The 11,319-nt window shown below is 45.1% G+C and overlaps 1 protein-coding gene across 1 annotated transcript; it reads left to right on the top strand.

Annotated features, from left to right (window-relative positions):
- The first annotated feature begins 2,590 nt into the window (after positions 1-2,590).
- RPLP2 (ribosomal protein lateral stalk subunit P2) lies at positions 2,591-10,863 on the top strand. The gene is made up of 5 exons (XM_026658966.1): positions 2,591-2,698; positions 5,978-6,101; positions 8,369-8,417; positions 9,973-10,062; positions 10,740-10,863. Exons 2-5 carry the CDS (start codon positions 5,979-5,981, stop codon positions 10,814-10,816), a joined length of 339 nt encoding a protein of 112 aa, XP_026514751.1. The 5' UTR covers positions 2,591-2,698; position 5,978; the 3' UTR covers positions 10,817-10,863.
- Positions 10,864-11,319: the final 456 nt, after the last annotated feature.

The following is an 11,319-nucleotide window of genomic DNA, read 5'->3' as shown; positions in this document are numbered from 1 at the left end:
CAAAGAGACTTTGCACTGTTTACATACTATGTAATTCAGAGTTCTCTCTCCTCCCCCACCTCACACAAATTAAGGAGGACAAAGACCATCATATCATCAATAGATACGATAGCACTGGAGTATTTTTCATAGTACTCTCTCTTTCCTTCTTCACACAGCTTTCCATCTCCCCTCTTTAACTGCTGCTGCCCTTCCATGGAGCTGCTATTGATACCTATAGCCTCTTCCAAAGAGATTACAATTACTGTAATTCAGCACTTCAGAACCAAAGCTATTCACCAGATGGCACCATTCAGCTACCCACCAGCACTGCTCAGTTATCAGACAACCAGCTCTGCTATTTGTTGCCTGATGGAATCTGTGTTTATTTGGCAAATAATACAGGAGGGATGTCCAAGTGTCCTCTCCCTGGGAAGATCTTAACTCATTTGATGGTGTGGCATTTAAAGGTTGGATGGCAGATCTTGCACTCTGCGATTACAATAGAATTAGACATGAGGTAAATGCACAGTGTTATTGAGGCTATGTTTGCATCAGGCTGGGTTAATACTGGAAGGGAGGCTTTTGATGAACACGTGCAGGAAATGGTGGAGTGATTCAATTAAGGCAGTTTTCCCCTCTGAGTCAGTACCAAACTGCCCAAGCATTGTGCTAGGAAGTGCTGTGGTCATGATTACTTGTGATCATTAATGATATACCTATCTCATAGAGCTGGAAGGGACCCTGAAAGGTCATCAAGTCCAGCCCCCTGTTTTCACTAGCAGGATGAAGTACTGATTTTGCCCCAGATCCCTAAGTAGCTCCTCAAGGATTGAACTCACAACCCTGGGCTTAGTAGGCTAATGCCCAAACCACTGAGCTATCCCTCCCCTCACAAAATTATTCCTCCTGGAGTCCTGTTCAAATTCTGTCTTGGATGATTACATTCTGAAATCCCCCAGCAGCGACAGCTTCCTCTGAAAACTACTGAGCACGTCACTGTAGCATTTAGGGTTACCATACGTCCGGATTTTCCCGGACATGTCCGGTTTTTTGGGCCTCAAATCCCCGTCCGGGAGGAAATTCCAAAAAGCCGGACATGTCCGGGAAAATAGGGAGGGAGGGCCCGGTGGTGCGGGGCCGGGGCCAGGCCAGGGCCAGCAGCGCTCGGCCGGGGGCCAGGCCGGGGCCGGCGGCGCTCGGACGGGGGCCGGGGCCAGGCCGGGGCCGGCGGTGCTCGGACGGGGACGGGGACGGCGGTGCTTGGCCGGGGGTGCTTGGCCGGGGGCCGGGCCAGGGCCAGGGGTGCTTGGCCGGGGGCCGGCGCCCCAGGGCCCGAGCCGAGCTGGGTGGGAGACGCCGGGGCCAGAGCCTCTTGGCCTGAGCCGGCCGGCCGCCGGGGGGAGCCACTTGGCCAGGGGGGGCCGGACTGGGCCGCACCGCACCCCGCCCCAGCCCCAGCCCCAGCTTACCTGCTGCCTCCCTGTTTCAGGCTTCCCGCGAACATTTGATTCGCGGGAAGCAGGGGAGGGGGAGGAACAGGGGGCGGAGAGTTCAGGGGAGGGGGCAGAGTTGGGGCGGGGACTTTGGGGAAGGGGCGGAGTTGGGGTGGGGCTGGGGGCGGGGAAGGGGCGGGGCCGGGACCCTGTGGAGTGTCCTCCTTTTTTAAAACTAAAATATGGTAACCCTAATAGCATTGTTAAGCTATTGTTGTGTTTCACCCCACCAGCAGCTGTACTTCAGTAAGGACTAAAGTGAGCGGTGCATTTAGAGGCTCACAAAGTGTTTTGGGTTACTTTGGAAGGTAAGAAGTGTCTACTTGAGCTTGGGGTAATTGCTCCTAGGAAGAAAACGTCTCTCCCTCTCTCCTAGCCTGATCCTGCAGGGTGTTTGGGGGTGCTTAGTGTCAGGGTTGTCTTGTTTTAGGGTGCTCATCCCTTGCAAGACTAGATCCTCTCTCAGGATAAAGCAAGAATGTTACATAGTCTAGTCTCAGTCACTTTTCAGGACTAGGTTTTCAAAGTGTTTATCTGCAACACCGGATAACTCCCTGTCGTAGAGTCTGGATAGAGGTGTAATGCCCTGTGGGCATATTATGATGGAGATTCAATTAGCCCTCAGTGGGCCTGCACCATTCAATGGTCCCTATCTACATGTCAGCCTCCAGGCAGAATGCCGTGGTGCTGGGCCAGGGCTGTTATATGGTCCATATCTTGGTATAATGACCAATGGGCAGAATAGGATGGAGCTTAGACGTGTCCTTGCCAGGCATGGGCTGCTCCAGGGTCCATAGCCAGGTATGCCAGGCAGAATACTAGCCTCGCTGGCCCCGCCCATGTGCTAGAGAAAGAGGGGCGGGGCTTCTGCTCTCTTTCCCCCTTTTCCAACATGGCGGGCCCGGCGCCCATTGCCCGGTGCTCTGTACGCATGCGCAGACCTAGAGCCCTTGCGGGGGCGGGACTAATGAAATATGAATTATGTATCTTGTTTTCACATTTATTTAATTGATAGTTTGTTGGGTACGGTAGCGGCGTGTGGCGCGCAGACAAAGAAATCGCCGAGGGAGCGAAAAAAGAGACGATGTGACCTTTGACCCCGCGCCCTTTCACCCGCCCCACCCGCGCGCAGAGGCCGTGCGGCCCCGTAGGCCAATCGTCACCTCCTTCTCGGAGCGCGGGGCAGAGCGTGCACATCGTTTCGGGTCTGTTACGGACTTAAAGTGAGTGCGGGCCGCGCCGAGCCCCCGTCCCCCACTGAGAGCCCCGACCCCCCCGCCAGTGACTGCTCCCCCCCGAGAGCCCTGGGACCCCTGTCCCCCCAGTGACTGGTCCCTTCCCCCCACTGAGAGCCCCGGACTCCCCTGCCAGTGACTGCCCCCCCCCGAGAGCCCTGGGACCCCTGCCCCACCCTGAGAGCCCTGCCCCCCCACTGAGATTCCTGGGACCCCTGCCCTCCCAGTGACTGGGGCCCACCCCCCACAGAGCCCCTGCGGGCCCCCCCCCCGCACTAAGAGCTCCGGGACACTCCTTGTGACTGGACCCCTCCCCCCACTGAGAACTCTGGGGATCTCCTGCCCCTCAGATGACTGGGGCCTGCCCCCCACTGAGCGCCCTCAGTGGTGGTTCTCTCAGTGCTCTTTCATTGACCTAAGTTTGCACATGGTTCTATAATACAGGGGGTCTGGCGGGAGTAGGGGCAGCCTTTAACTTTTGCTTCCTGCTTCACCATTATGCCTATGCATTTTTCTCTGGGCAGGCCTGGAGTGGGACTTGAATCATTGGGTTCTACTGGCACCTTTTGGAAATCAGCATGTTTTATAGTAAAGGTGAAAATACTGTTCTTCTCAATATTTGTATTGAGAGTTGTTATCACGGTGTAGGAATTAAGTGAGCAGCTAGATGTTCAGCTTAATAGAAAAAGACACTTTTCTGTCACAGTGCAGCATGCACACTTTCCTGTCACGCTAACTTTTTTGCAATTAGTTCAGGCACATAGATTTGAATTAGTGCGCCACTGCAGGCTTTTAGTGCAGAAAAGTTTACAACTCCATAAGAAAACAGGTTGATTTTCAAACTGCACCAGTGCTTTAAATGCAGTTCTAGCAAATTGAGTTGTAATGTTCCCGACTCTTCAGGGAGCAGCTGCAAAATGTCTGTTTCAGAATTAGAATTATGGCTCCTAGTCAAAACTGCAGTGGGAGGCAGACATGAAAACAAAATGTGGTAGGCTGTCTATTGAGAGAAAATGATTAAGCACCAACAATTGTGTTTGGTGCTGTATAAGACACAAGTGTACATTCTTGAATGCTGTTTCTCAATGACCGGTCCCTCAGATCTCCCTGACACAGTTTAGGAAGGCAGCAAGCCACTCCCTGGTATCAAAAAGGTTGAGAAACATTGGTCTAGAAAACTAAATATAGTGATTTGTTTACTCATTATGGAAGATGTGGAAAGGACTAATTTCCAGAAACACCTATTAGATGCCAGGTAATGATTCACCCTTCTTATATTTAAGGTGTCAGTGATCTTCTGTTTTCCAGGGGGAGCAACTGAAGTATTGCTTTGCAGCCACTAAAATGGCTTGTTTGGCATCAACTTTAGGCCTTAGTTCAAGGCAGGTTTACCCAATTCTGTATGACACTGAACTCCTCCCTGGTGACCCACACCCACCACCACCCCGTGCCCCAAAGTAATATATGCTGAAAAGTTGACCTACCCTAACATCACTTGATAGGATGTAGGAGAAGTCCCATATTCTTCTGAATTATGTAGATCCCAGGCCTTATTTTGATCATGAGAAGTAATTTCAACCCAATCTTTTCTGTGATTTTGACCTTTTCTAAAAAGGGTTTGCTCTCCATCATCAATTTAGATGTTCCTATCCCAATACCTAGACTGGTGATGTAATTGAAGCTCTTTTGTTTTGGAGCTGAGAGAGAAATTGCTTCCATGCTAAAGCCTTGTCTTCACTTAACCTGGCAGAGCTATGTCAGTTAGAGGCGTGATTTTTTTTTTAACTAACATAGCTATGTCAACGAGGCCCTGTAGTGTAGATGCAGTTTTGCCAGTATAACAACATCTGCACTACAGACTGATGCTGGCACAGCTATGTCGGTCGGGGGTGTGATCCTTGACTGACATAGTTCTGCCGGCAGAAGTCTGTAATGCAGGTGGAACTATACTTACAAAACTGCGCTTTTACCATAGCAGTTCAAAGTGCAGCTTTGCCAAGATGGCCATGTCCACCTTAGGAGCGCTTTTCCAGTACAGTATACGAGTATTCCATACCTGTAAAGCACCCCAGTGTAGACGTAGCCTAACTCTGCTTATACTGGTACAGTGTATGCTGCTTCCCTGAACCAGCATACGGCCTGGTGTACACTAGATAATTAGTTCAGATTAACTATGTCGGTTGGGGTCTGAAAAATCCACTGAGCGGCAGTTCATCCCCCCCTAAATCTCTCTGTACATAGTGTCAACCTAGTTACCACCTCTCAGGGAGGCGGATTACCTACGCAGATGGGAGAATTCCCTCCCGTTCATGTAGGTAGTGTCTATGCTGAAGTGCTACAGTGGCGCATTATAAGCTGTGCCACTGTAGCGTTTTAAATTAGACAAGCCCTAAGTTATACATGCTGCGGACCTGCGGGATCGGTCGACACTACGCACGGCTCATGCGGCGCCTCATGGTCTCCGACACCATCCAATGGTCCAGGGACATCTACATCGAGCACATCACCGGCCACTGACAGTACCAGGAGGCGTGAGCCAGAGTGACATCGTTCTCCCACTACGAGAAAGGGACCAAGAGACTTTCTCCGTTGGATCATATGAACTGGAACCATAAACTCCCTGAACATTAAATCCCACCAAATGAGGGTCAATCCATCCTCATCATCATATCCACTCATTATACTCCACAACCGAACACAACCACTCTATGAACTTCATACCCTCATATCTCAATGTCTGTACTTTGACCCATCAACCTTTTACCCCCAATCGGGGATATTGCAGATTATATATTCCTTATGCCACCTGATTTTAAACCAAATTTTGCATCCTCGATAATCTGTATGTTATTCCCTGATAACCAGAAACTTCTATGCTTAAACTCTGTACCGTTCACTTTTTTTTTTTAACATCATCTTAATAAAAATGTGTAAATCTAAAAGTGCTTACACAACTGCATCCACACTAGAAGGTTTTGCTGGTGTAACTATGCCGGGAAAACCCTCCTAGTATAAAGACAGCATAAAACCTTGCCTGCTAAAGTTTGTGAGCACCAAGGAAGTGTCTGTAGCTGATGCCCTTTCCTCCAGCAGTTTCTTCCCTCTGGATTTGTAGTTCAGTAATAGTCATTAAATGCTTAGATGAGATTGTTTATAATCTGTTCTATGTACCATAGGGTCTTGTATCCTGACATGGGAGCTCTTTAAGGCAACACTTCTGTATCCAAGACATTAACTTGAATTCTTTCCTGTGGGCATCCGTTTCAGAATGCGTTACGTGGCCGCTTACCTGCTTGCTGTCCTGGGTGGCAACAACAACCCTACAGCCAAGAACATCAAGAAGATCCTCGACAGCGTTGGTATCGATGCAGATGACGAACGTGTCAACAAGGTTGGTTTCTTTGCATTAGTCTCTCTCTTGCCTTTTGAAGTTGTTACAGGAACACGCTTCTGAGAGAATATTTGAAGCAGTCATCTTACACTCCAGTACCATACAGAATATAATGCCCTCGTAGTTTAATAAACGGGCTTGTTAAACTTCTTTCTTGGTCTGTATAGCTTTGGAAAAGCCTAAGAGTTCTTACAACTTGCCAGTTGGAAGTTCACTGGTGTTTAGTGCAAACATAGGACTGGAAAAGACCTCCTGAGTCATTGAGTCCAGACCCCCACAGTTCCCGCTTGCAGTGATGGAGGTGGTGGGTTCAAATCTCAGAGGAAGCTTGGCCAGGGGAATAAAAATTGTGGCACTGAGTGCAAAGTGCTGCTGTGGAAGGAAGCAAAGTTCAGGCCCTTACCTTCCCAGACTGCTGGAGATGGAGAGTCCTGTGAAGATGGTGTCCGTGACTTCTGAATGCTTGTAGGCATTTGGACTTAGTCAAGGCAAAGATACTCATTGTATCCAGATATCAGCAGGAGACTATGCACTATGAAATTTTTGAGGCTTGTGGGCTAGGAGGAAATCGAGAAGAATCTCAGACAACTGTTTTTTTTCTTCCCAATGTACTTTTGTCACTAGATATAATCTCTGTCAGTAACTGAGTACATAAACCCATCTGCAAATGTTCTCTCCTATGAGTTTCACCTTTTGCCTGCTCTAAAAGCTTTAATATTGATTGTCAACTACTGATTCATAGTATGAACTGTAGTATTAATTACTGCTGGGAAAACACTGTACTGAAAATACTATTCCTGATTTTCTTCAGTAATTGACTGTCCTATTGATGCCTACACCTGAAGGGAGGAGGAGTGGGGAGGGCATATGGGTAAAGAGAGAAACACACACACTTTATATATAAACGTCTGTTTATAGATAAAGATCTGTATGTGATGTAACCTTTCTTAGCTGTACTATGTGAGTATTGCAACTGGAAAACAACAGCCCGCGTCAGAGCAAGGTGGCAGCAGATTTGTCATGTGGCCCTTAACCACATTGAAGCAAGGCACATTAACACCTTATGTGAAAAACGTGAACGACTCAAAGCATGTATATAGCAGTCTGCAATCATCCGGGACAATCTTGTCTGTCCCACGTGTAACCGTGTTTGCAGTTTTCGCATTGATCTGACCTCGCATCCTCATGTTCACCTGTAGTATTTGCTGAGTCCTTATACATCGAAATCAGCATGAGACTCCATCCATGTATATGGGTGATATGGGCTGTTCAGTTAATTTATTATTTATGGTGCCTAGAGTCTCCAGCTAAAATTGAGTCCTCATTGTAATAGGTGCTATACCAGGTAGGTGCTGTTCTGAAAAAGGTGGAGTAGGTGGACAAAAAATAGGAGGGAAACAGAATGAGGGAACAACCTTGTTCAAGGTTACAGAATAGTTCAGTGGCAGAGCCGGGATAGAACCCAGGGTCTGACAGCTCATAGTCCAGTGTCCTACCTCCCCAAACTATTGTGTTCCCAAATAGCTTTAAGCAATTGCATGCTATGAGAAATTTTAAACAAAGGAATAATTTAACTTTAAGACTTCGGATCAGCTTTTTTAGTGTTAAAATGTTAAAATCCTTGACAAGTTCAGTGATGCCTGATATTGCACCATAGGATGAAAGCACGTTGAGCAAATGAGTATGCAGTGACTCGTTACTAAACTTAGTTATTACGCCTAAAGTTTTCAAGCATGTAGTTTATAGTTTCTATTAAAAGAAAGTGTTATACTAGAAGTCTATTTTGGGGGGTGGGGGGTTTAAACCACCTCCTTACCTGCATGTGTCTACAATTTCAAATCTGGTTTGTTCTTTGCTGTTTATGCTATGTAATTACTTTTAGCACTGGTCAATGTCGGTGTCACTTACCTCCTTCCCTTTCTAATGCACTAACCTCATTCGATACTGCAATGTTTGTGTTGCAGATACTGCAGGGTAATGGTTTTTATCCTGACAAGTGGTCTGTTCAGAACTTACTTAAATTTTATGCTAATATTGCTGTTAGTAGTTGATCTTGTAAACGTTCTCCAAAAACCTACTTTTAGTCTCTAAGCTACTCTTTGTCCCTTTAACTCCTTAATGCTCTGTTTAATTGTTCTGTTATGCATCCCTTTGTGGTAATGCGTACGTTGGGGAATTGCCAGTGTCGAGAGACTACTAAACATGTCGAACACCCAAAATTCCAGGATTGATCTTTAACCTCTTTCTTTTTCTCTCTCATAATAAAGGTCATCAGTGAACTGAGTGGCAAAGATGTTGATGATGTTGTCAATTCAGGTAAAAACTTATCAGATTTTAAGAACTCAGTTGTTGCAAGACAGAAGTAGAATGATCAATCCATTTGTATTTCTGTGGATTTATCTAAAAGAGAAATGTTGGGTTTCATATTTGCTTGACTGAAGCAAACACCAGCTAGAATATTGATTTGCAGAGAAGTGTCTCCAGGCAGGTTGTCTGTTACAAGCTTATTAATATACAGTAGGTGTTTGTCCCGACAGCTGAGTCGGTGTTAAAGTGCGTTTTATTGTATAAGGGTATATAGATTCTTGCACTAAATCAGAAGATGAGCCTTCTATGCAAAGGCTTAAAATCAACTCTGACTTCCCTTTATTTGAAGTGGAAATTGGATATTTCTTTATTTTATCCCTTCAAATGGAAAAACACTTCCCTTGTGACTATGGGAAACCACAAGAATGTAACTAGAGCATGTTTGATTAGTATGGCTAAGATCAAGTGAAGTAATCAGCCTAATTTTGAATCACTGTTCACTTCTGTTAAATTACAGATCCACAATGGAGTATCAAATTTATATGTATACCCCAACAGAATACAGTAGCAATCTTTCAGTTAATTTTTCCTGCTATTATAAAAACACTTACTTACATGCTTGTAAGCATTAAAATTAAAATAAAGTTGCTGTCAAGATTCTGTACTAAATTGAGCAGAGGTTGAGATTCAGGAAATCCCGTGATACTGCTTCTGTAGCAAATCACTTAATCTTTCTGAATGTGTTATCCCCATCTCAGAGAGTGGGGAAGCAATAGGAGGCTTAATTAATCAGTGTTTGTAAAAGACAAGTTTTAAGTGCTGAGTGTTAAGTTCATTATATTCCTTTCAGATTTGGTTCTGTGCTGCATTATAAAGACCATTGATTTTCCTGTCAAGTGATGACTTTCAGAAAGATTAAAATTCAGGGCTTCACTGCCTGCGGATATTTTATTCCTGTGCAGTTTAACTTGTATAATTCAGAGCCACACTCTAAATTCAGAAACTGTGGCCTTGAGCATTGGAATAAATTAATCGCAAAGTTGAAGACCCAGTTTCATTTTGGTGAACTAGTTTTCAGCCCAATTCTTATTCTGCACACCAAATAATTTCCCAGCACAAATGAGACATTTGGGAGATTAGTGTTCACTTTTAAGTAACTTTCATCCCATGTGAGCAAAAGTGATTTGAAATAACTGAACTTCAAAATGGTCATTTTGTACCATGCTGATTTGTTTATTGCCTAATACATCTAGTGCAGCTGCTTGTGAATTTTCTGTTTGGGCAGTGTTTATCTGTGTATACATTTCAGAGTAGTTGCCTCCACATGTCTACTAAACACGTGAGACAAAGGTTAAAAATCATTTCATTCGTCTCAAGTGCTTTCCCATACAGTGCTGACTTGCTTCAGGCGTGCACTTGTGCCCTGTATGTGAAATGTTGTCCTTGTATGGGATATCATAAGACAAAAGAGGTTACCTAGGTACAACACATTCTGCTTAACTTCGAGGGCTCTTAGAATGAGGCCGTGTTTATGTGTTTTATTTACAAGTCTCTCGTGTCATAGGCCTCTCCAAGTTAGCCTGTGTTCCAGCAGGCAGTGCTCTTGCTCCAGCCGCTGCTGCATCTCCGGCTGCTGGTGAAGGCGCACCTGCAGGTAGGTCTTGTTTTTGAAGGAGGGGAATTCCTGGGTTCTGTGTGAGACTGAGAATGCTTCTCTTAAAAGAGGCTCTCTGATTATCCATAAACAGAAAATCCATGAAGAATCTGACCTGAAGCATGAGCCTTCATAGCAGTCCTAATTGTAGGAGCTGCTATTGTTGGTTTCAATGTAGATTTAAAAAAAAAAAATTAATGTACACAGTGCAAACTTTTAAACCAAGCTTAGATTGGGAAACATCTTACAGGAGTGACTGTTCATTTTAGCATAACGCTTTGGTGACTGAGGATTGCATTTTCAAAAGCTACATGGGTGAGAGGCTCAGATGTCCCATTAAATATCAATTCAATTTTTGCACCTATGTCATTTGGCACTTTTGAAACTCTCTCCCAGTTTGCACAAAATAAGCCTTAAAAACGAGGGCCTGCCTGCCCAAAATTTCTTTTCCTGGGGCATAACTTTTATTGCCTTAAAGCGTAAGTTTTATTGCCTGCAAGTGGCGGGGAGGGAAAGAATTGTTTAAATTCATACGTACTACATTTGTCTCCGTGTACATGCACACAGTATTCATTAGTCAAACACTAAATTAACATACACAAGGGTGATCCAGACTTCTGTCTCAGCAGGAGCTGCTGGACTTTCAAATATTAATTTACACTTTCTTTGACTTGCAGAAGAGAAAAAAGAGGAAGAGAAGAAGGAAGAATCTGAGGAGTCTGACGAGGACATGGGATTTGGGCTCTTTGATTAATCACTTTGTTCTGGAAAAACAATAAAAATAGCAAAACCCAAAACTATTTTACACACAGACTTGATTTACCTACTAAAGATAGACATCTTAGAAGGTACTCCCTTAGGCTCCTCTGAAAATTCCAGCATCCCTTCTTTATGGAAAGACGAGGAGCCCAGCCCCCTGGGATCTAATCCCAGCTTTCATACTGATGTATCAACCTCAGTGAAATCTACTAATGAGGTTTTCAGAAACATGTTTATTGTATTGCAATATTTAGTTACCAAGAGCATATAGTAGTATGGGAAAGAAATGATTTCAGATCCTTGCATGTACATGCTCTCTAGAATTAAATAGGGCTGTGCAGGCCTATTGGACAGCTGAAAACCAAATAAGCTCTGTGTTCTTGCTGCTTTGACTGCTGTGGGACCTTGGTTGTGAAACGTAACTGCTCTCTCTGCCTCACTTTCCCCATCTGTAAAATGGGAATAGTACTTCACAGGTGTGGTAGGGGTAATACTTAT

The sequence above is a fragment of the Terrapene carolina genome, unplaced genomic scaffold, assembly GCF_002925995.2.
Source record: "Terrapene carolina triunguis isolate 2854851 unplaced genomic scaffold, T_m_triunguis-2.0 Scaffold552, whole genome shotgun sequence".
Lineage (NCBI taxonomy): Eukaryota > Metazoa > Chordata > Testudines > Emydidae > Terrapene > Terrapene triunguis.
This window is presented reverse-complemented; position numbering and strand designations above follow the sequence as displayed.